The sequence below is a fragment of the Simochromis diagramma genome, unplaced genomic scaffold (assembly GCF_900408965.1).
Source record: "Simochromis diagramma unplaced genomic scaffold, fSimDia1.1 OVJJ01000343.1, whole genome shotgun sequence".
NCBI lineage: Eukaryota > Metazoa > Chordata > Actinopteri > Cichliformes > Cichlidae > Simochromis > Simochromis diagramma.
Window position 1 is genome coordinate 11390032 of NW_024386831.1, and position 26206 is coordinate 11416237.

Here is a 26206-nt window from a genome sequence, read left to right on the forward strand (position 1 = left end):
ATCACCGTTGGGGCGTATATATATGTGACTATTTTTCCTCTTGACCACCCGTCAACCCTATCCCCGTGTAAGGATTGGATAGCGGATGGGAGGGGTGTGTGTATGTGAAGGGGTTCTCTCTAAACTTGGAATATAGGGCTACGAGCCAGAAGGTGTTTAGCCATATACCTATAATCACAAACGAAAACATTGAAACGCCGTGAAAGGTTACCCGAGGTCACGCGATCTTTCCGCTGGATCATTTCTTAAAGGATCTACTTTTACGCACTGCCCCCACTTTTACGCACAGCTTTGCGCTTCATTGCGTACACTATCTAGGTAATATATTCTGAAATGTTTTTCAGGCCAATCCAATAGATGATATGGATACATTAACACAAATGAGCGACTATCAGACCATTAAAACCTGACCTAAGAAATGGAAATGTGTCTGAGTAGAGGAGAGATAAAGCAATTTGATGGAAAGTAAAGAGCAGATCCCGTGGAGCTGCAATATTTGACATGTGACGGAAAATGAAATCAGCTGCTGTCAAGCAGAAGTTAATGTGAGTGATTATGAGTGTGAGAGCAGAAATACGTCAATGACTTTTTTCTCTGAAAAGAAAAAGACGTCCATGGTCATATCCTCTAGGAAATGCAGTATCAGTGTTTCATTAAACACATCTCTGCTTACCACAATATTAGTAATGTTAGCTGAGCTGATCTTTGACAACATCTCTGATGGACTCTTCGGGCGGCTTCATTTTTACCATCAGCTGTGTATCCAAGCATTGCACAGAAATTTATTTGAAATATAGCACAGATATCCGTGTTTCCAGTGAGTTTAAGGTGACGATATTTCTAACATTCCTTTAAAATATTACACAACATATCTAGAATATGTGCAACTGATATCACGATGGTGCAATCATAAGAACATGGCACATTTGCTTTAATATTTAGCTTGAGATGACCCTATTATATGTGGTGCCAGTGGAGTATTGATACAAATACATTTGGAATATGTGTGTATCTAAGAGTGTAGAAAACTCAAAAAAGAATAAATGCATATGACGTTTTATGGTAAGAAATATGTCTGCTGTTGGCTGTAGTCAGAAAAAAAAAACCCTAACTGATCGGACTACTTCAAATTAATATGTCAGTGTCAATATCTCATTTTTTAGATGAACAGGTGGTGGAAGGAGTGTCTTTCAGAACTAATAAAGAGCCATTGTTTATTTCTAGTCACGGATAATGTGCGTTGGGTAGATCAGCAGCTGTGGTCAGTTTGATTCTCTACTGAGGGAGGTGAATGGGGAGGAGGGGTCACCACAACCACAGGAAGGATGTGATGTAAAGGCACAGGGAGATGGCGACCTAGTGGAGCTTTCAGCTGCTGATGCCAGTAACCCAGACAAGGCCAAGAGTGCAAATTCTACCTCCTTAATTCTTGTCTATATCTGTCTACCAGTGCCAGCGGTGCCGCCCTGCCCCCAACACCATGACAGGGCCAAGTGACGAAGGAACAGCATAAATTCCTTCACCCCACAGCCCCCAACCCCTACACACTCCCCACCCACTTGCTTTCACTGACCCCATCTCCGTGAGGGTAAGCCAGAGAAAGCCTCAGTCCCTCAGCTGTCATCTAGGCTCACCCCCAGCACTCCACTTCATCTTCTTGGAGTCTGACTTCCCTTTACTCCCTCCCCCTATAGAAACTCTGCCCCAGTCCTTGCACCTGTGCTGCAGTCCAAACTGAGCTCCACTATAGAACCTTAAAGGATTCAGCAGCACGATAGAGCTGGGCTTTATTAGGAGGTGATGGCAGGTCAGCTTATGAAAAGAGAAAAAAATGGACAGAGCAAGTTCATGAGGTGATAATCTTTAAAAATTTACCAAGCAATGTCATTTCTAACATTTATAAAACATTTTAGTGAGTAAACTACTGGGCAGTTTTTTTTCCTTTTGCTTATTCAAACCTACATAATGTTTCAATTTCACTCCCGTAACAAATTAAAATCCAGACAAATAAGTTCTGTGTCCTTTGCTCCAGCAGCGTGAAGAAAAAGGGTGTCTAAATATCTTTGGGTTTACTGTTACTGAGGATCGCATTAGTGAATATATACAGTGCTGTCTTCTCATGACTAAATGCTTAAACCTTTACTTAGCTATCTTCAGTGCTCAGTTCCTTTGAGAATGCCATAGAAGACATATGAGGTCAGACCTTTGGAGAGAAGAATGAGCTTCAGCCTTACAGTGCATGGCACGGCAGTGACATCTGAAGAACAAATATAACAGCCTCCCTTGGTGATTCACGATGCCGTTCACGGTAACAGAACAAGATGATAAGGGAGAAAAAAAAACCTGTATCCAATGTTACAATGAGTTGTGTTTTCTTATTTTTGTGGAGATGGAGTGGAGCTGTTACATTTATGCATGAGGAAGACTATCTAAGAGAGATCTTATGTGGAGCTTCTTTGTAGCATACAGTACTGTGTAAAAGTCTTGAATAACCCTCATTTCTTTATATTTTGCTCAAAAGAAGCCAGACGTGGTCTTGTGCAATAGTTCTACAGGCTTCTGAAGGACTTTCAGTTTTTCTTTGACAATGGCTGCTTTTGTGGTCATTTTCAGTCCAGTCCAAGCTCGGGCAAAGGCAGCCATTGGCCAAAACTGGTTGCTGGTGAGGAAAGGGAGACAGGTCAAAAGATAGATTGTGGAAGAGATCTAGAGATAACCTTATGATTAAATGCAGAGTGGCTTTTATTGATAGAAAATCAAATAATCTTGTGTATGTAAAGTGGAGGTCAAGAGAGAGGTACAAAGGTAAGTGTCTACAGCCTGTAAAACACAGTGAAGTCTCTGTGATGGTTTGTAGCTAACATGGAGTGAAGAGGATTTTATCACAATTGATGGAATTTCAAAGACAGAAAAGGTCAGATTTGGGTCTACCATGAAATACTACCTGGAAAGCAATTGATTGGCAGTTATTACAATGTTCTCAAATACACTGCCAAGTAAAAGGATACCTGGATAGCTAACCAGCGTAGGATAATCTTGACAAAGAATGGAACAAAAGGCAGGCAACATTCAGAGAAAAGCTTTGAATGTCCTTCAAGAAGCTTGGGGAACCCTAAAACCTGCTTAAAGAAATCTCAAAGCTTAACTAAGAGAGTTCAGGCTCTGTTGAAAATAAAGGTGGTCATAGCAAATATTGATTTTCAAGCTCATTAGAATTGTATAGACTGTTTTTGCCTCATATGCCATATTTCCACCTGTGGTTGCACATATTTTATTAAATGCTTGCACCTATTTCCCATTTTCTTAGCAAAATATAAAGGAAAACAAGCAGCTTAAGACCTTTGCACCATATTGATAAACAAGTGTAAAAGACTCTTTTTTTTTGCTGATATAGAGTTCACCCATACTCCATTTCTCCAGTCTCAGGTTGGACCTTCCTTGGAGGACCAGGCTACATGCCCTGTAGCCATGTCGCTACCGTTATATAGGTCTACATAATGTACCTGTAATTTAAAAAGTACTTTTTCTTTCTTTTATTTTTAAACTTTACTTTAAAATACCCTGAATATATTCTCTGATCATATAATAAGCTATGCAAAGTGACCAGCTAGCCAATCTTCTTCCAAGCTCAGACAATACTGAGCTATAATTATCCTAGTTAGGGTGAAGACCATGAGCTGTCAGAGCTATTCATATTTCTTATGTGCCTCGTATTCCTTCTTTGGTAGTCAGGTCTTCCAGTTCGTCAACAAGCACTATAAAAGTTTAGCTCTTACAACCACAATTTTGCTAGTGGTTGTTTCCCCCGTTAAAGAAATAACAGAAATAGTGCATACAAAAAGTCTAGATCACTAGTTAGAATCAGCCATGGTGCATTCCCTACACAAATGTTTGTATTTATTCAACTTTCTTCTTACTAGAGCTTTTCTTTTGAGTCTGAAGTGGATAGGATAAGATAAATCATCACTGAACATTATAGAGGATCTGGGATGTTAAAGCAAAACAGTAATAGGAAGCAATAACCAAAAGTGGGGTAAAACAAACAGTCTTTATTGAAGTGAAAGCCTATTATCTTCCTACTTAGTAATATCCAAATTATGTTCCACAGAAAGATCACAGAAAGACAAAGAAATTGTTTGCAGTAGAGTTGAACAAAGCAGTTGATAGATGTGAGTGGGGGGCTTTTGATGGGCATTCTTTTGCAGCTACCTTGCTTTAACCTGTCTTCCCTGGGTCACTTCCGCACTCTGTAGCTATGCCCTTGGTGGGGACAAGAGAGGCATTTTGTATTATCACTCCAAGGTTTGCTTCAGGACAGGTGCTATAACAGTCTCACCTCAGGAATGGAGTTGTGACATAGAGTGCCAATGAATGTGTGCTACTTTGCGTTCATAGTAATTTGTCAAATTCTGCAGTTCAAAGTATTTCTAACTTGTATCCGTACTGGAAATTCTGGATTTTATATCACTGCAACTAAAACAGCCGTGAAATTACGAGTTGTGCAATTAAGATTCCACGAAGAAGGAAAGACAGAGGTACTGATTTCAAGACATAGCACCTGTCCTAGCCTTGGAGTACTCCTGCGTTAAGCATGATTAATGAAATGCTGAGAACATGAGCTTGAGAAAAACATCATGCGATGAGTGCAGTGTGGTGTAAGATTCCAAAGATGGCAGAAGCTCCTTGGTCACTGGCATTTGGCTCGGTGGGGAGCTGCAGTGCTGAAAGGGTTACTGAAAAGAAGGAAATGACGGACTGTAGCGAAGGACTTCCTTTGCTTCAAAATATTCAGCAGAGGTCACTGAGTCAGTCTTCTGAGATGAGCAGAGTAAATTTTGGATTCTGGTTCCATCTACCGCCCCCTCTTTTTAAACCCTGAGTGCTTCCTTCTCTGCCCTACGTCCATGCCAAAAGGAATGAAGCTGTAACTGAGCCTGGGGGGACAGATGGTGCCTATTTATAGTCCCCACAGAGAGGTGTGAAGTTTCTTGGGATTTCAAAGAGCGGGAGCCATGGCTCCTTAAGGGGTCTGATGCAGCCTCTGTGGCCCATGTGTTCTCTTCCCCTCCCTCGCTCTCTAGAAAGCCCCACACTGGCCACACAGGGCTTAAGATGGGTTCAGGCTAAACAAAGGTACCTATTGCCTTTTTTACTGAGGCCACTGCATCACTACAGAGGATGGAAATCTAATACGAGCCAAAGGGAAAAGTCTGCTCCTTCTTTTCTCTCCAGACGATAACTTTCTTTAATAATCCAGAGGTTGAATTTGCTGTCACAGCAAGACTGCTAAACTGTCACAATGCCACTCAAAGCATGTATGGTAACACTGTGAGCGGATTTTGTACCAGCTTGACAGCTCATGCTGAGGCACTGATTGATGCTAGCAAAACCTTGTTCAAAAGCTTGTATTAACAGTATACAACACAACTCCATTATATACGGAGGCTTGACTCAATGATTATAAATCAGCGACTGTTCATTTAGAATAACTCAAATGAAAGCATTAAAATATAGTTTTACTATTTTTTCTTTTTAAATAATGGAACGTTTAGCTTCAAAGTACTGGTTCAGAAAGTCACACAAACAATTTTCCAGTCATTATAACTGTTGCAACAACTGATACACATGTCACTACTCCTGCTCTCCTGCCATTAGTGCTGTATGCATAAAATCCAGCCTAAGTGTGCAATGACTTGAACAAAATCAGGTCGGCCATGAATGTGAAACAAATCACTGCTTTCCGTGCATTTGCTTTCTGTATGCTGTGAACTGTAACTGAGAGGTTTGGTCCTGCGGTGCTGTACATTTCTCATCTGCTGCTACTTTATGAACCTTTCAGACCTCCAAAATCATCCCACGCACACACACACTTCTTCTTTTTTCGACCTGTTTATATTTTTCAATAGTATTTTTTATTTATTAACACACTATACAAACAAACTTGCTTTCATATGTAAAGTGAAAGTATTGTCAGTCAAACTGCTCAATTTAAGTAGTCCGAACTGACGGCGAACAAACCCCACCATACATCCTTGAAACGAAGCACCAGTTATCTCTCTTATGTCAGGGCCAAGACTTGGAAACCTGGCAAACAGCGGGGCGAGTTAGCGGGGCGTCTATTTAAGTCCTCTCTTAAGCTTGGTCCCCATCTGAAACTCACACTTGAAACTGCAGACAATGTGGGATCCCTCCGCCGAGGATAGACACTAGAGTTCATTAGGCCGTACGCCAGCCAATCAGTGGAGGAATTTAAAAGGCAGCTAATGACAGCCCTCCCAGTAATAAAGAGCCATACAGTACATTGCCCAGGCTTCTCGTGTTCTCGCAGTCATCACATAGTTATTTTCTAGATGCAGTTTTTTCATTATTGATAGAAAAGAGCTAAGGCTGAATTTTGGCACTCTATCTGTAAATGGAAACATTCAGCAGAGAAGATGAGAGGACGAAATTAAACGCTGAATACAGTTGAATATAGTATATGAATACAGTCCTATACTGTAATTACAATTATACAATCAGTTGTTTCGGTCTAAGATAGTGCAGTGATAATCTCTAAACGCTGAGTGCATGTTTATTTTACCGCATTATTTTTAAAACAGAAAAACAACGACCCAGCATCAAATCGGATATTTGATGGCACTGTTTAAATGACCTGTGTATTTAAAAGTGACAGAGGAACAAAGTTATTGCCCAATTAAGTGTTGAGTGGCTTCATAGTCTCATAAAAATATTTACAGACTTAATATAAAGCTTTTTAATGCCAGTAATAATTCTCGGGCTTATGGATCTGCTATGACGGGTTTTTCTCAAGGACAACTTCAAATAAAATGATTTATTACTGTAACGGTTCAGCACCAGGACGAAAACTGATGTGTAATGAGGTCTGTAATGTATAGACTCCAGGCCAAATGAGTGTAGGAGTTAATGTTAGAGTTTCACAATCTGATCAGTTTAAAAGGTTAAGTGCACCGGTTGAATTTTCAATGTGACATTGTCTCTCTTCACTACATACTAACAGAGCTCCTGCAGACGCCTTACTTGTTCATGCCTCTTTTTTCGGAATATTTATTTCCACATAGTGGAACTTTATATGGTTGAACTATTATATTTAATTGTCCTCTCAGCAGTGGGCTCTGCAGTATACTCCCATGCACTCAAGGAAGATTTGCACTTGCATAACTCACGTTTATTGTTGTTAAAAGGACAGATAAATAAATGTTCTATGCACATGAAATGCTCTTCTGTGTTATTTTAATATGCAGAATAATACTGTACTGTAAATGTAAACTACTGCATAAGCTACAGCACAATCGCATCACATCCTTTATTACATCAAAAAAGACATGTCCTCTGACTTAAATTTAGTTGTCGTTTTACCGATAAAGCTGTCAAAGGTTTTACAACATAGTAAGAGCGAAGGTGTTATTTTACTTATGCATATACAGAGAGCTGCAAATCTACACATCAAGTGTACCCACTCACTGAGCTGCTGTAACACTATTCAGTGACTCAAGATCCCTCCGCAGCTCTTGCACAACATCTGCCACTGGATGTCAGCAGTGTTCCACAGATCTACAGAAGGAGCTCACTAGGTTCATTTTGATCGGGGAAATGATTGTGGTTTGCAGGGAGAGGAGGGCAGTTTCATCAAATAGAAAGGAACTACACAAAATGCACAAAACTAAAAAAAATATAAAAATAAAAACAAAGTAAGCTTCAGCACAGGAAATGTGGCATATATGTACAATGTAATGACATATTGCACCAGAGCACTTCTTTAATGCTAAAGACTGGCACATGGCAACAAAGTTAACTATAAAACACAGGTTATAGTTCCAAGTCCATTTTCTGGAGTGTGGAGGTATTTCCTGATCTAAACAGGTTCTAGTACTCACACCCACTTTGTTCAGACTGCTGAACACAGCAGAGTGGCAGTCAGACAGCCTTCTCCACAGAGGACCAGTCTTGCAGTGATCAGCAAATACACAGTACACTCTAATCCTACCACCATGCAGCCACTCCATGGTCAGTTTGCCTTTTTTTTTTGCAGGCAATTGGCCTCAAAGAAAATGTTGTATAGAGTTTGTTGCACAGAAAGCACTATACAAAAGTTTGCTATAAGTGGGCACATTTATTCCCAGTGGGAAAGCATTTTTCTTTTAGCTCTGTGTTTAATGTTCTAAAATGCAGGGTGTGCATTTAATCACAAATGTCTTGTGTGTAGACATTTTTTAAAAAGTCAGTTGTTTTTTTTTCATTGTAACTTAAACTAAAAACATAATCTAAGAAAAAAATTGTCAAAAGCCTGTTTTTAGCTTGACATTAGTCTCTATAATAATGTTGAAACACGGCCAAATGATTAGAACAAAAGCTACATCCAAGGTCAACTTATTAGAAAACCAACAGGTGACTGTGATTATATAGTTCACAGGTTAAGTCACGCTGATACACTACAGAGCTACATTTCTGAACACTTCCTGCTAATCGTGCACTATATTTTTTATCCTTTGTGTCCCTCCTCCCTCGTATTGAGACAGTGGACCTTATTTTTGTTTGGCTCTACTAGAGAATGAAAAGAATGAGTGTTCCTTTATGCTTTCAAAACAATTAAAAATATATATTTTTTGACATCTCACAGTGCAGCTAGGTAAGTAAGGTGTGGCCTTGATCCCAAATTGAATGTTACAAAGGTCACATGTGTTTAGATTTCCTTGCATTCAGTAAGTACACCTCTGTGTTGTAGCTTGTATTTGCAGTGATAGTGATTGTTTTGAATTTTCAATTTGATAAAAATGAAGGAATTAGAGGTATTAGAACAGGGGTGTCACACTCCAGGCCTCGAGGGCGTGTGTCCTGCAGGTTTTAGATCTCACCCTGGGTCAACACACTTGAATCAAATGATTAGTTCATTACCAGGCTTCTGGAGAACTTCAAGACATGCTGAGGAGGTCATTTAGCCATTTAAATCAGATGTGTTGGACCAAGGACACATCTAAAACCTGCAGGACACCGACCCTCGAGGCCTGGAGTTCGACAACTGTGTATTAGCACGTATGCATAAACAATTAGGTCCATAAATATTTGAACATTCAAAATCACAATATCAGTATTGTGATATCTGTCATCTTCAATTCAACAACAGGTTAAACAATATTGTTGCATCAACTGTTTAGAAAACCACAACCATTCTAGTGCTGGGATGTGATCACTTTACCCGTGAGTCGAAATTTAAACACATGCTACTTCTACATTCATTCGGCTTTCCCCGAGGCCCTAAACACCGCGTGCTTCAACAATTCCCCACCGGCGAATCCACATCAACGTTTCAAGCGCTCACTTGCTTATACTGCAATCCTGCGGCGTGGACACGAGGGAAAGCTTAAATCTCGCTCACACTTTTTCTCCCTCAGTTATTTGTTATGACGAGTAGCTTCTCAACCACGTCTGCGCCGTCTTACTAAAAGTCTGCTTATAGGTTAATATGGCAAAAATCCTCCAAGCTGTCAGCGTTGTGAAATCTTTGAGACAAGGATGCGTGTTAGGCAGAAACGTGGGGAACGCGGGCTGCCTGAGACTTCACGCTGCAAAACTTTTTAGTGTCAAGGTAAGAAAACAGAAGTGTGACCGGTAAGGACCGTTGTCTGCGATAAATCCAAGAACTGAACTGTTTTAAAGATCTCGCTGGAAGTAATTTACTTTATTCAGCCCTTGAAGTTCAAGAAAAAAAATACTGAAGTTTACAAACAACAGCTGATCCACATGGTGGATAGGAATCCGTGCCAGATGGGGGGGGGGGGGTAGAAACTGCAAGTGTATTAAAATAAATGGCGTCAGGCATGCTTTGCATACGCCGAATACACACACGAGTATATTCGTTTCTATAAAACACACTGAGTTGTTTGTGGTAGAGCTTGACTTTTTTTCATTGTGCAACATTTTAGTAAATTGGCTGATTTTTCAAGGCAGATTGGAGCGGTCATGGACAAGTGAAATTTTAGTGTGACAATTCGTAAAAGAAGTTGTAAAATGAGATGCTGTAAGTGGGTGAGATGTTCACATGCCTGTCTCGGCTAAAGTGGCAAACAGCTGCACAACTATGCACAACGTGTAAATCAGAAGGAGTGTTGCGTCATGCTTCAGATGATCTCTGATTGCAACATTCACGGAAAAGGCGAGAATTTTATTTGATTCGAGTCAGGGTTGTGGTAGATAAAGTACTAGTTTTTAAAATGACATGCATTAATTTGCTAAATAACGTTAGTAAGTAAATGCATTAATTGAGAAATTACTTTTTTTTTTTTTTTTTAAGATCTTAAGGCTGTGAATAAATCGGTGGTATGCTAATATTTTTATATCTGTGACGAGTACGAGTAATATTGGTCACTGTTTTCCTGATGGCTATCTGGAGGTCATGGTGCATCACACCAGCCTCTTTAATAATCTATGCAGCTCTCTCGCTCTCTTAGACACGTGTACAGATGCACTCTCTCACTCCTACACAACAGAAAAACAGATTTGTCTGTCTCAGCATTCGCAGTACAATTCACACAGGCCTGCAGTTTCAGCATGATGTCCCAGAGCGTCACTGGTTGCCATTGCATCTAAACTCAAAATCTACAACACATCTTTTTCAAAGTCTTTCCTTTGGTTCTTCCAAAGTCGCTTAATAAAAAGAGAATATATTATTTTGGGGTGTGATGATTTTTTTTTTTTTTTTTTTTTAACTTTACTTTTAACTCCCAGGCCCAGACAGCCCACCTGGTCTTGGAGGATGGCACCAGGATGAAAGGGATTTCTTTTGGGCATGATGCCTCTGTAGCTGGAGAGCTGGTCTTCAATACTGGTCTTGTGGGGTAAGAAGGAGAAATGCTGACTGAAATTATAACGCCGTTAGATTTTTATTTATTTATTTCTTTTGCATGGCACATTTCAACAATTACAGTACATATTTGAAGAAACAAAAAGGCATTGACATCTGACATGAAACTGGCTTTTAATTTGATAACCTCTGCATCAGTCACATTTATATAGTTTTAAATAGAAGTGTGAGTTTAAGTGCATTTTTTAAAACCAATAAATCACTTCAATACAAATCTTTACAAAATGTTTCTGTTTTTTTTTCTACTTTAGGTATCCCGAGGCCCTGACTGACCCAAGTTATAGAGGTCAAATACTGACGCTGACATATCCTATTGTAGGGAACTATGGTGTGCCGAATACAGAGGAACTGGATGAGCTAGGCCTGAGAAAACATGTAGAGTCAGAACGCATTCAAGTAGGTAACTAAGGTGTGGCTTGTCTTACAAGCATGTCTTCATATTCCGCTACACTGAGTAATTATCTGACTGTAAAAGCGTTTGTCTCATTCTTTTGTTTTTAATAATTGGATAGAAATCTTGTGTAAACAATGCCTGCCTCAAGTTTAGAACCCATGGGCATCACCAGACTAATGCAGACAAATATCATTTTCTCCCCTGAAATGCTCTGTTAGGCTTTTACTGCAACCTCCTTCAGTTGCTGCTTGTTTATGAGTCTCTCTCTGCCTTCAGTTTTGTATTTAATAACTGAATAGCATGCTCTGTTGAGTTGAGATCAGGTGACTTTGCAGTTGGAAAATATCACTTTTTTTTTTTTTTTTTTTTTTTTTTTTCCCTTGAGAAACTCTTGGGATGCTTCTGCAGTATGCTTGGCTCGTTATCCGTTTGCACTTAGAAGTTCTGTTCGATCACTTTTGAAGTATTTCGCTAATACGAGCAAATGCTATAGCCAATCCATTACAGCCAATCCAACTAGTGGCCTGATCCATTATAGGCGCTCCAGCAATACATGCCCATAACATTCCCTCCACCATATTTGACAGCTGATGTGACATATTGGATCATGAGCTGTTTCTTTTCTTCTTCAAACCTTTCGCTTCCCATCTCTCTGTTACAAGTTAAGTTTTAGCTGCCCAAAGAGCATGGGAAGGGTTTCCTGTTAAGTGTAACCAGTGGTTTGCAACTTGATGCAAACGCTTTATTTGCATTCTTGAGGACATCTCTTGAATGTAGACTTTAACAGTGATATAGCTACCGCGTAAAGAGTTCTTGACTTGGATAGATGTGAAAGGTTTTACTTAATCAAGCGAAAAATAAACTCTGTGCTCATTCCATTTTTGAAGCTTTCTGGTGTTGCTGAGCTGGTGGTACGTTCATTCTTTTTAAGAATGTACCAGATTGTTATTTGTGGTCACTCTTAAAGCTTTTGATACATCTCAACCTCATTAAGGCTTCCTTAAATTGGCTTGGCATCTCATTGTTCTTCATATTGAGATTTTCAGTGAATGGCTACTAAATTCACCTCTGGATCCTTTATGTGTTTGGCTTTGTGCACGGCTTCACTTGGCTATGAAAAGTCTTGCCAGAAGGCAGTCGGTTTGCTTTTCAAGCCATAAATTGTCCAGATACTTATGGACCTAACTGCATATAATCCACCACAGTTTTCTCACTGATAACAATGTCAGCTGTTAATGTTGAATCATATCAGAGCTGCTTTAATTTTCCGGCAAATAAAGAATTAACACTGCAGTTGGCACTGACCACTCATGGCCATTTTCCTTTTTTTTTTTTTTTTTTTTCTTTCTTTCTACTTCACTGAATTTTTGTTTAATTACAGCTCGGGTTAAGTGGTTAAAGCATCAGGTCAGAATGGTTATTGTTATTGACGGACCCTTTTATTAAAACTGTGTAACTGCAGTTAATAGACTGGAGGGGTTTTAAATTGGACTTGGACATTTTTTCCAAGGCTCATACAATGCTTTGGTTTCTCTAGGTATCTGGTCTACTGGTTCAAGACTACAGCCACGAGTACAGCCACTGGAACTCTGTCAAGTCTCTGGGTCAATGGCTGCAAGAAGAGAAGGTTAGATTGCAAATTAGAAGCTGTGAGAATGCGTGAATGATGAATATGACTTTTCTGTTAATGTAAATCTTACCCTCAAAAGGTTCCTGCACTGTTTGGGATAGACACCAGGATGCTGACCAAAGTCATCAGAGATAAGGTACCACAATTAGAAAGACTGTATCTGTTTCATGTTTAATGAATGAGTCGGTCAGTTTCTGATATATTTGGCTTATGGTTTCTCTTAAGGGAACAGTTTTGGGGAAGATTGAATTTGATGGTCAGCCTGTTGACATAACTGACCCCAATCAGAAAAACTTAGTAGCAGAAGTTTCAACCAAGGTAACAACTGCCAGTTATTTTTTTTATTTAACGATAATATCAGATTAAAAACTCCTTTTTGTTTAGATATTTTGAAATGGCACTAACCTCTTCTTGTCATGCCTCTATACTCACCAGGAAGTCAAAGTTTTTGGAAAAGGCAACCCAATTAAAGTGGTGGCTGTCGACTGTGGCATTAAACATAACATAATCCGACTGCTGGTTAAGGTGAGAGTTGCGTGAAACATCCTTGTTGGACTGTGTGCGTTCCATTTGGAGACCTTGTTTTTGTGACTTAGCCCCAAATGACCTTCTCTGCATAAACACAGAATAAAAAAAGTCAGCGCTCTGTTACATGCTTTCTGCAACCTGACCTAGAAATTTTGAGAAAGTAAATCTGGGCCTAATGAGCTCCAGAAATGTAAAATTTGTTTGTGGCATGGTAAGAGAGTGGGTTTTCATCATGTTTGTACTCCAAGTTAATGACTTGTGATATTGGCTTTTAATTGGATTGGGTATAACATTATATTCATTGATTTGCTCTTATTCGTTACACTCAGCGTTGACCCTTCTCCATGTTTTCTTTTTGTTCTATTTTTCAGTATTTTTTTTTTTTTTTTAAATAACATTACATTTTTGGAGATTATAAACCATAAATGTCAGAGCTCTCATTATGACATTATGTCTATTTGGTGTTGTCTGTAGTTATTTTTACAGCCAGGGGGATAAAATAAATGTCATCTTCTGCTACTTTGATTTTACATTCATTTGACATTTTAAGTATACCCAGAAGATTACAAAATTACTACATTTGTGCTTTTGTGCAGCGAGGTGCAGAAGTCCACCTAGTGCCGTGGGACCAGGACTTGCTTAGTCTAGACTATGATGGCCTGTTCATATCTAATGGACCAGGAGATCCATCTCTGGCCAAGACACTCATCAATAACGTGCACAAGGTAGGATGCTTCACAAATGTTTATGGGAACTGAGAGACTTGAGCATTGATTTATGGATTCGCAGGTTTAACAAGGAACTAAAATTGTTGCAGAGCTCTATATCTATATAATATTTAATATATTTGTTTCAACAATTTCTTTTCATAACTGTTTATAGCTCAACCTTTGTTTCTGTAATAATATTTATTTTGTGAAGGTGCTGGAGAGCGATCGTCCCCAGCCAGTATTTGGGATCTGTATGGGCAATCAGATCACTGCCCTGGCTGCAGGAGCCAAGTCATACAAACTACCTATGGGCAACAGGTGACCAATTTAACAGCCAAACATAAATATGATACAGCGTGCTGTATATGTTCTGCATTCAGATAAAGATTTCAGTCTAAAGTGTAACCTGTCCGACAGAAAATGTAATGAAGTAGATGATGTGTTTTATTCATTTCTGTGGGTCCCCAGAGGCCAGAACCAGCCGGTGTTGAATGTGATGACGGGCCAGGCCTTCATTACCGCACAGAACCACGGTTATGGCATAGACAGCGAGTCCCTGCCCCCAGGGTGGGGCCCGCTTTTCATCAACGCAAATGATGGCACCAATGAGGTTGATTTCAGTCTGTGTGAATATTCAGTCTTTAACAGGACTTTTTTTTTCCTAGGCTTTGGCTATAAAAATAAAGAAATAAACAATTCTTTTACAGCAGTAACTGAAGCAAATACAGGGCTGTATGATGTTTACACTAATATTTTGGAAAGATGCATTTATTTTCAAAATGCTAACAGTATCTTTCTTTTCTTTTTTTTTAAATATATACATAATTTCATGATTTTTATTTCACAATTTCCAGGGGATCATGCACAGCACTAAACCTGTTTTCACAGCCCAGTTTCACCCTGAGGCTAAGGGCGGTCCCACAGGACACAGAGGTAATTAAAAAAACTTGATGGTGCTGCATGAAGTACCTGAACACTATACTTCAGCTAATTAAAGTATATTCACAAAATGGAACTTGCGTAAAACTTTGAGCTCTATTCTAAAATAGTACTTGTGTAAATGTTGTGAATGGTTTGGAAAAGTGATGCGGTGTCCAGGTAGCAATAGTCGGTCAGACCTCAGAAGTCATCAGGTGCAGATCGTTTAAGTGTTCTTAGAATCGGATCTAAGTAAGCTGAGGGTGATGTTAGTTGCATAGCCCTGCGACAGACTGGCGACCTGTCCAGGGTGTACCCCGCCTCTCGCCCTATGACAGCTGGGATAGGCTCCAGCGCCCCCCGCGACCCTGAAAAGGATAAGCGGAAGCGAATGGATAGATGGACGAATGGGACACTTTTGCATTAGAAGATCATTTATTCAGCACGTTTGTCCTGATCTCAAAGATCTGTCACTTTAGTTAAATTGAATTCAGATTCCATGTACATTTTAGCCAGAATTTAGCCTTTTGTTTTAACCAATATAGGGGTTTGGCTCCACAACGATTAACAGGAGACCATTAAAAAAACAATATCGTTAATATAATACTTAAACTGTGATTATAAGGCTTTTTTTTTTTCTCCCCCACAGTTTCTCTTTGATGTCTTTTTGTCCCTGATCAAAAAAGGAAAGAATATCAGCATAGCGTCAGTCATGCCCATAAAACCCAGCATCCCTCCCAGGGCCCAGGTAGAGTATTTCACCCAGGTTGAGCAGGTTCAACTTCAAATATTCTGAACATAAGAGACTTTTATATCAGTCATTTAGTGGAACCTGCTGTTTAAATGGTGCCAATCACATCTTTTTGTGTCGACGCAGGTTTCAAAGGTGCTTGTATTGGGTTCTGGTGGCCTCTCTATTGGTCAGGCTGGTGAGTTTGACTACTCTGGATCTCAAGCCATCAAGGCCATGAAGGTCAGAGCATCTGGATGAATTAATCATTTCTGTAGCCAATTAATAATACTTTAATATGGTTGTGAATGAAGGCATAGAAGTGTGTTTCATGTGACTTTATGTGTAAGAGTCGATGCAGACGTTGTTTTTTTTTTTTTTTTTTTTTTTTTTGTTTGTGTTTTTTTTTTTTTTTTTTTTTTTTTTTTTTTTTAAAGTCATATTATATCTCCTATCTAAACACTGATGATGATCCAATTTGTCTGCATTTTAGTTCATGGACTTTTAAATGTGTCATTTATTCTGCTATACTGTCCTTATATTGGGTAGTTAAGATGCTGTAGCTTATTTCATCATGGATGAGCTTGGCAGCTTTTTCCCTAATTACGTGGAACACTGAGATTTTAGTTTATCTAATTAAGCTCTAAAAATGCTGAGCAGGCCCAGTTGATTGTGATTTTCTTTTTTAATCAATATGGCAAGATGAGAATATTTAAATGATAATGAAAGATGGTTCATTATTTGGACACAGATGCAGGAGATTCACTAGCTAATACTGCTCAATGGACTACTGTGACTAAACTTTCATTTGGATTCAGCTCTGTAAAAAAGGCGTAAAAGGAGTTTTTCATGGACAGAGCACATTTGATAACTGCAATTCTTGTGCATTATAGTTGGTATGCATTGAAAAAACAGTTAGTAAATCCACCTTAGATAACTGACTTTTTGATAATTGCATAGGGACCAACACTATAGTACTGCATAAACCGCTCACTTCAAGAAATAAAACATATTTGAGGAATTAGTGGAATTAAAAAAAAAAAAAAAAAAAAGAAAAAAGAACAGGCAGGGATCTGCAGAGACGTGAAAAAGGTTTATACCCAGATGAGTTCTGTGGAGGCCTGAGTGCTTGACCCCAACAATGACAGCATTTGGTGCCACCGTGCTTATACTGTGGGGGGCCGTTTCGTGCCATAGGTTAGCTCCACTTATCCATTACAGGGAATGGTCACTGCAAATGAAAACAAAGTTATACTAAGTGACCCCCTTTATCCTTGGATGTAACATTTTTATTCTTGTGTAAATACTCCCTTCTATGATGACATAGGGCACAGCGATATGAATTTCATGCTGTGATATTTGCAGTCAGTAGATCTTAACCCAATTAAATGGCCACAGGACATTTTGACCAACCTGTTAGAGGTCAGCCTGTAAAAGGAATATCTTTTAAAGGAATGATTTTCTTTCCCTCTGTAACATTCCAGAGACTTGAAAAATAAATGCCAAATTGCATTGATGCTGTTGTGCTGTGTCTTAGGTGTTTGCTTTTACTGTAATTTGTCACTATCTCTGGGCCCCATGTTCCAATTTTTTGAATGGACTTTTATGAAAAATAGAGGGAATCATTTTTTTAATATAAAGTTTGGTAAAATAAATAAATAAATAATAAAATATAAATGACAGCAATATGACAATGATAAAATTAATGATGACTGAATTCTATTTAGCATTTGAATTGGGGCACAGAATTGAGCAGAGCTGCTAATGTTGTTAGTAACACTTGCCTCTTGTATCTGAGATATGTGACAGGCCTGGAAAACACTTTAGAACATCTAAAATGTCAGACATGATGTAAAAGTGTCACTGAAGACTTTTTGTCATGGGTGAGTTTGCTTTTAATAATTTCCCTTGCGGTCATACAGGAGGAAAACCTGAAGACGGTGCTCATGAATCCAAACATAGCCTCCGTTCAGACCAATGAAGTGGGCTCCAAGCAGGCTGACTCAGTCTACTTCCTGCCTGTCACGCCAGAATTTGTAACTGAGGTCATCAAGACCGAGCGTCCAGACGGCATCCTGCTCTCGATGGGTGGACAAACTGCACTCAACTGTGGTAAGATGTGCACAGTTGCTTGATTAGTACGTGTAACTGACCAAAGGGAATGAAAAATGCAAATAATGTGTCCCTGTGAAATTCAGTTCAAATGTTACGTCGAAGTCTTCTATTATATTAAAAACATTTTGTATTATATATTTTATATTATATTAAAAATCTTTTACCTTAAAAAGGTAAAACATATATAATAGATATAATATAAATGTGTTATATATACATATGTGTGTATGTGTGTAATTTATTTAGACATATCTTTTTTTTTTTTCTTTTTTTTTGTGTTTAACCTAGCATCTTTAATTTGTTTTCAGGGGTAGAGTTATTCCAGCGTGGGATCTTGGACCAGTATGGGGTGAAAGTCCTTGGAACCCCTGTGGAGTCCATAATGGCAACAGAGGACAGGCAGCTTTTTGCTGACAAACTAATGGAGATCAATGAGAAAATTGCACCTAGTATTGCTGTTGAGTCGGTAAGGACCCATGTCCAGTTGCTGAAAAAAGTGTTCTTGAGCGATACGTTTGGTAACTACGTATAGAAGATACTAAAATATCCTGTCGGCTTGTAGTCTACCACCAATTTCTTGATTCCAGCATTTTGTTAGCGTAAAAAAAAAAGAAGTCATTGACATTACTTATATAGGAGGTCTTGTGTTTGTAATAGTTCTATAGTGGTTTAAAGCCCGTATCAACAGTTTTTGTTATGGGAAGCGTAACATTTATGTGCATCCTTCAGGTGTCTGATGCATTACGAGCAGCAGAGCAGATAGGCTACCCGGTGATGTTGCGATCGGCCTACGCTCTGGGGGGTCTGGGCTCTGGTCTGTGTGCCAATAAAGAAAAGCTGGAGGAAACTGCCCAGAAGGTCAGAAAAAGCAGACACTTATCAATAGCTAATGGTTTGTTTGTTTTTTTTTGTTTTTTCTCACTGGTCCTTTTTTCTCCTGGCATTTAAGCAAACATTCAAAATCTTTCGTCCAAATCAATCAGAGCATTTATACCTAGGCTTACCATGTTTTTTTTTTTTCCCTCTTTTTATACCTTTTCTCGAGTTTACAGCATGAACCTGCACAGAAATAATACCTTTTGAAATTGTTCAGATACATTTCTTTGGTCCTGTGCCAAGAAAGGAATAGTTTGCTGTTGCTAAGCAACATTCTTTTGTGCTCTTCCCCTTTTCAGCATTATGTCTGACAGCTCAATTGGTTCTAATCTATGATCACAGGCTTCAAAATGAACCGCTTGTGCCAGACTGTTAGATTGGTGCGTGCTTTCTTTTTTTTTTTTTTTATGCTTAATGTTTGTGCTCTTTTTAAGTATTTCTTTGAAGCTTACTTTAGTTATTTATTTATTTTTGGTTTCAATGGCAAGTGCATTGGTACCAATTATACTCAGCAGCTGTTCACCTGGTTTGTATCAAGGGCAGTTCACCAGGACAAGAATGCAAAACAAAAACCCCAAGGTAGACAGTCCTTTAACCTGGTCTGGCCTTGTCTGTTATTAAAAAGAGTTTGATAATTGTTTCGGTGCAAACTGTCCTAATAGATTACTACATTTAGTTTGATTCAACAAAGCATCTTAGCTATCGACAAACTAGAAGGACAGTTTGCAATGAAACAATTCTAACCCTTATTTTGATAACTGACAAAGACAGACCGGGTATAGGGCACATTTATCGCATTCTGAAAAGCATCTTTTCTGTGATTGTCACGGTGATTTGGAAGTTTGCATTACAAAGATAAAACACTTTAAAAAGACCAAAAATCCTTACTACACAAAACACATACTTTAGTTTGATACATTTCAGTATGGATATCCTGCATTTACTTCTACTGCATTTACTACTACTGCATTTACTACTACTGCATTTACTACTACTAACTACTTAAACTACTAACTACTTAAACTTACTTACTTAAACTTAATATATAGGTATTAATTTCTTTCCGCTTCAGATTGATGATTGTAGTGAAACACACATCTAAATTGTCTAAGCTGTTTATGTATCGTAGGCTCTGGCCATGAGCAATCAAATCCTCGTGGAAAAGTCTTTGCTTGGCTGGAAAGAGGTGGAATACGAGGTGGTACGAGACGTTGCTGATAACTGTGTCACCGTCTGCAACATGGAGAACTTCGATCCACTGGGCATCCACACAGGTAGGCACTAATCTGTGGCCCTTTTCAAACCATGAAAGGCTCTTTCTTATTATTTTTGTGAAAATTTTTTATTTGTTCTGCTACATTTCATTAAGATCTGTATGTCTCTCTCTCATTCTCCATATCTTTGAGCACACTTCACCTGTCTTTTGAGGGTTGTTGTTTTTTTTTTTTTTTTTTTTTTTAAAAAGCTTCTGCAGAAGGATCATTGTGCTCTGACACACAAATTATTATGTGCAGGTCGATAAAGAACTGCACTCAGAGGTATTTACTGGTACTCCATTGGGAACCAGCACAATAAGGACATACTGACCTTGAAGCTGGACAGTTACAAGAGCACACTGGTTGAAACTAACGACACAGTTGCTCCCTGTTCAGCTGGCATAAACGTAAAACATTGACGCAATGACAAAAGAGAGATATTTGTTTCCCAGATTATTGATAAATAAAAAAAAAAAACTAAAGATAATCAAATTTCTGAGAATAAACAAATTAGAAGTTAGTTCAAGTTGAAGTTAGTTTGGTTGACTGTTTTCTCTGGCTTAGTTCAGAGCCGGGCTGAAGATGAGTAGCAATCACCTTAGGGATTATGCGGTCTGCAGGCCTCAAATTATATTATTGTAGTCATTCAGGTAGTTTGGCACTCTAGCCAGATTTGATGGAGCAATGCTGGTCGGCAGCAAGCAATTTGTACATATGCCTTTTATTGGTTGTGATCCAATAAACTGAAGGTAAATGAACAATTTGACATACAGTGAGTTGTATAAAGAATAACATTTTAAATTTACTCCTGCTCACCAGCTCGCCCTCGCTCTCGCCCTCTCTCTCGCTCCCTCGCTCTCTCTCTCACTCTGCCTAAGAGATCTTACCGACACATGTAGCTCAAATCAAAGCCTCTGTGAATTCTCATGGTTCAGTCACGGTTTATCTTAAAATAGTTATGCATGTCTCTGGAATTATAGCAACATAATTTTATTGTATTTTATGTTCATTTTCTTTTTACTCTTGGTAGTAATATATGGTAATGTAAATTGGTAGTGATATACTGAAATATATAAAGAATTGTAGGGACTGGCAGGATTACAGAAATATTAACCTTTTTAATAGAAAAATTGTAAAATAAAATGATGATGATGACAACAACTCAATAAAGCCAATGCAGTCTGTCCACTTGTGGTATGCAGGCTTATGTTGGGTGCATAAACAGATGTCTGTGTTTTTGCGCAGCTCTTTATTGACCTGCACATACTTTGCGTGTCCGTACACGCTGATCCTTCTGCAGAATTTGGGAGGATCCTCCCAAATTCCACTGCAATTCAGATTTGTCACTTGAGATTATCCTAAAGCCAATCTTGTGGTGTGCTAGTTTATAAGATTAAGGTGTTTTATCCTTTCATTTTACCTTACCGTACTGAAGTGCAAGCGGTGTTCTTCATGCTGTCTGAGCTGTCACAGGAAGTCTGATTTTGATAACCTCTGTACATTTGCCTTTCTTTTATTTTTCCCACTCTAGATTATGCAAATACCACATGTTACATGGCTTTTTTTTTTTTTTTCTGTGATTAGTGTGATTTAGACTCATTCTATGCATGGTAATTCTGATTACCATATTACTACTTTATTTATGATTCACTAATCTTCCTGTACTCTTCTTTTTCTCCCACCTCTTAAACATCACAGTCAGATTTTCCAGGTCCTCTGGCTGTTCCTTTCCATGTGGATCCATAATGCATACACACGTCCCAAACTAACAGAGTACTGGTGTTCTACAGATCATTGTATAGTTATGCTTATGCAATTAGATGCAAAACACGTGTGATTTACATTTAGCATGAGATGATGTATGATTGTAACTACAGGTGTGTAATTTGAATTGATTTAAAAAAAAAACAAAAAAAAACACTCTGACAATTCAAAAGTGATTGTCATTGAGTCATTGGGAGGTGATACAATTTATTTGAATCATTGACATTGAAGTGCACGGTGCACGGTGGTGCACTCAGTTGTAGACGTTCTGCAGAGCTGTTGTCCTTGTCCTATTTTGGTAGGAGAGCACAGAGTATCAATATTTTGAGGAAAAAAGTGTTGGGTTTGAGTTCTGCTCTTATTGCCAGCATTAAGGCTGATTTAAGTGCTTCTCACAAAGTCCATTGTATAAACAGGCAAACAGGTGTGTTTTCAATTTAAAGACGCACCTTTTTTTTTGGTTTCGTGGCTTTTTTGTTTTCCTCTAAAAATGGATAAGAAAAACATGAGATGACTGTAAATATTTTTTTACAGTCTCTAATGTTTTAAAATGATTGTATGTAAAAGTTTCTCTAATTTAAAAAAAAAACAAAAAAACAAAACCCTCTACAACCACTCCATGGCTTTTAAGTGACACGTTTACTTTTTCTGTCACTTTCACTTAACTAAAGCCAAGTTTAGATATATATTTATTATTCGTTAAAGCGAATCTTAGTCTGAACAACTTCTGAACAACACTTCTTTTACAGGTGACTCCATTGTGGTGGCACCAAGCCAGACATTATCCAATGAGGAGTACCATATGCTCCGTGAAACTGCCATCAAGGTGGTACGTCACCTTGGCATTGTTGGCGAATGCAACATCCAGTATGCCTTACACCCATCTTCTTTGGAGTACTGCATTATTGAGGTGAATGCACGGCTATCGAGAAGCTCAGCTCTTGCATCCAAAGCAACTGGGTAAGTTGACACCTGAAACAGGCTCTTTTAAAGCAGAGTTATGAACTCATGTGACAGAAGATAAAAATGCACGTTAACACATCAAGAAATCTTAGATATTTATGTATGACAGACTATTGAGGTAATAAAACATTAATTTTACACTGTAGTCACTTTTTAACCTTTTTTTTTTTTTTTAAAAAACAAATTATGTTTTATAAAATATTCTTGCACTTTTGCCCATCGTTATTTGATTTTGGTCTCCCTGCACTCCGGTTCTGGTTTCAGTTACCCCTTGGCATTTGTGGCTGCTAAGCTGGCTCTGGGAATCCCCCTGCCTGAGATCAAGAATGCTGTATCAGAGAAGACCACAGCCTGTTTTGAGCCCAGTTTAGACTACATCGTCACCAAGATTCCTCGCTGGGACCTCGACCGCTTTCACGGCATGTCTCGTGAAATAGGCAGTGCCATGAAGAGTGTAGGAGAGGTGAGGCTAAACATTTAACCGCTCGCTCATTTACTCAGCGTTCTGGCAAGCCAATTATTCCATCCTGTGTTTTCTTCCTTTGCATCCAGGTGATGGCAATAGGCCGTACGTTTGAGGAGAGTATGCAGAAGGCCTTAAGGATGTGTCATCCATCAGTAGATGGCTTTGTGCCCCGGCTGCCACTCAAGAAGCCGTGGTCCGACACCCACGATCTAGAACAGGAGCTGGCTGTGCCCTCCAGCACCCGCATCTTCTCCCTCGCTAAGGTACAATTATTCTTCATTACATTAATAATAAATGACACTCACTATAGTTTGCTCATTAAAATCACATTTTGTAGTGTCGCTGAAAAAAAAAGTCCCTGCATGCCTAGCTATGAATGCTTAATCCTGTGGCTGTACTCGTCATTTAAATTTCGATTCAGTTAAACAGAGCTGACAGTATGGCTCTTCAAATATATTCCAGAGAGAGGAAAGATGAATCGCGCAAACATATACTGCTATGTGTCTGTAGCTTTCCTCATAGAAGCAGATGAAGGTGAGACAGCACTTATAGGCACAGGGTTGAGCTTTATTTTTCAGGCACAAAGATCTTACAAGGTGAAAAACATCTATGGCTTCAGCATATGAACATGCTTTTCATCACCGGCAGGGAGGAGAGCTGAATAAGGTCGTGTCAGTGTCGAGACCTCTGACTGTGTGAGCTTTATGTGCCGAAGATGTAGATGGATCGATTTCCTTAAGTATTGAATGAGATCATTGAGGTGGTGACAGCGTCAGGGATTGATGATCCACATTTGATCTCTAGCCTGTTACATGAGTCTGTAATGCTGCGGGGTGGTCAGCATAGCTACTGTCACTCAAAGCTAAACTGCCTGCTATCCACATGATCTCAGACTGTTGGAAGCTCAAACAGTTTGAATAGTTTTAGTTTTACACCTGTACATCTTGGGGCCATTTACTTTGTTGTGTGTAAAGCAAAAAAACAAATTGCATCAACTGTAAGAGACTTACAACCAGATGTAAAGGTGCAAGATATGACACGACACATTGCAACACAACACAGTAACTTAACTTGGTAATAAAATGAAGAATAAGTGTATATGTATTACACACTGTTATTATTGCAAATTAATTATTATTGCACCTTGTTTTTTTTATAAATATAAATATTATTATTATTGTTGTTGTTGTTGTTGTTGTTAACCCCCCCCCCCAAAAAACAAGGTTCAGGGAGGTAGCCAATCAGGTCAGCTGTTAGCACTGATTAGGGCTACTGCCCTGTTGTAAAAGCTGTCCTTTAGTCTGTACTTGTAATTTTGTTTTCTAAATTCAAACATACCTTTACCATTAAAGACTGTGTGTGTGTGTGTGTGTGTGTGTGTGTGTGTGTGTGTGTGTGTGTGTGTGTGTGTGTGTGTGTGTGTGTGTGTGTGTGTGTGTGTGTGTGTGTGTGTGTGTGTGTGTGTGTGTGTTCATAGCACTCCTTCTTATGCATTTCATGCATGTGTTATTTTCAGACATATGGGGGTTATGTTACCCCCCCCTCATCAGTAATGATCTAGTCCGGTATTCACTTGGGCGTAACTTAGCCAGTTAACCAACACCTATCTATGAAGTTTTGACTGGTTAATTTGAATTTTTTTCTGTTTCCTGTCTTGTATTTAAGCAATTTTTTTTACAATGTTTTACTATGACCGTGATGAAGGCCACAAGCCGAAACGCGTTGGTCAATTATTAAAGTTGTTCATCTTCCCTCAAGCGTTGCTGGAGTTTCTGCTTTGTGAATTCTTTCATCCTCTCCATGCACCTTGGAAGCAGGTGAAGTTGTGCCAAAAATTTTTTTGCTGCGCTTTAGTCTGTTTGTCCAGGACCTCAGCAGCCTGAATCTCTTGCCAGACAGCAGCAGCTTAAACACCCAGTGTCCTAGGTATGCACAGTCCTGTAGGATGCTGCGTGCCCTCTTGAGACAGCGAGTGCTGTACTGGTCCTTCGGGAAGGGAAGAGGATGCCTAATGATTTTTTTTGGGCCATATTAATGACCTTCTGGACTGCCTGTCTGTGTGCCATAGTGCAGCTGGAGAACCACACAGATGTAGTATGTCAGCACACTTTCAATGGAGCAGTGGTAGAAGACGCTCAGCAGCTCCTTCAGGTCCATTTTTCTGAGGATTCTCACAAAGTGGAGACGCTGTTGGGCTTTCTTCAAAACCACAGAGGTGTTTGAGCTCCATTGGAGGTCTGGGTCTATGTGCACACCCAGGAACTTGAAACTGGAGACCCTTTCCACACACTCCCCATTGATGCTGACAGGCTGCAGCTCAGACTTCCACCTTCTAAAGTCAACTACCAGTTCTTTTTGTCTTGGTGGTATTGAGGTCCAGGTTGTTGTCTACACACCAGTCTGACCGCCTCTGAACCTCAGCTACGTACACAGTCTTGACCACACATCAACTGTTAGGTGAGCAGTTCTCAGTGCTTCACTGCAAATGTAATATAACTATACTTTTGTTATTCCTAAGTATTTTTGTCTGCATGCACAAATGCAGCAACTGAAAACATTCTTTTTTTTTTTTCTTTTTTTTTTTTTTCTACTTTTGGCATCCTTGCTTCACGATGTACTACATTCAAGTGCGTGTAGGGTATAGATGACTTTCCAGCCTACATAAATTTTGCAAGGCATCCCAGCCTGTTTTGGAAATGACTATATTGGTCTGCTCTTTGTAGGTATTTCTCATGGTTGATAACTTGGTGCACCAGATGGTTTGTTACAGATAACCTTGGACTTTCTGGCAAGTTGTCCTTGGAAACTGTTTGTATGTGTGCGCAGATTTTTAAGATTTATTCTTTGGCTTTTTGCATTTATTAGATGGTGACAGTTGGAAGACAGAAAGGTAGGAAGAGCGAGAGGGGGACGACATGCTGTAAATGACCTGGGGCGCTGCTGTGAATAAAAAGCCTTCAGTACAAGGAGCTTGCAC

At 39.1% G+C, this 26206-nt stretch overlaps 1 protein-coding gene across 1 annotated transcript in view; it reads left to right on the forward strand.

Moving 5' to 3' along the window:
- Positions 1-9265: 9265 nt before the first annotated feature.
- cps1 (carbamoyl-phosphate synthase 1, mitochondrial) overlaps positions 9266-26206 on the forward strand; it is a 62893-nt gene continuing 45952 nt past the window's right edge. The window contains 21 exon segments of the mRNA XM_040027855.1: positions 9266-9604; positions 10744-10853; positions 11131-11275; positions 12811-12900; positions 12983-13039; positions 13129-13221; positions 13339-13428; positions 14028-14156; positions 14353-14459; positions 14610-14751; positions 14996-15064; positions 15066-15074; positions 15709-15807; positions 15937-16032; positions 17712-17901; positions 18213-18370; positions 18634-18762; positions 19910-20054; positions 22550-22760; positions 23028-23226; positions 23316-23492. Of these exon segments, the coding sequence (XP_039883789.1) occupies positions 9482-9604; positions 10744-10853; positions 11131-11275; positions 12811-12900; positions 12983-13039; positions 13129-13221; positions 13339-13428; positions 14028-14156; positions 14353-14459; positions 14610-14751; positions 14996-15064; positions 15066-15074; positions 15709-15807; positions 15937-16032; positions 17712-17901; positions 18213-18370; positions 18634-18762; positions 19910-20054; positions 22550-22760; positions 23028-23226; positions 23316-23492 (2568 nt within the window). The 5' untranslated portion in view covers positions 9266-9481.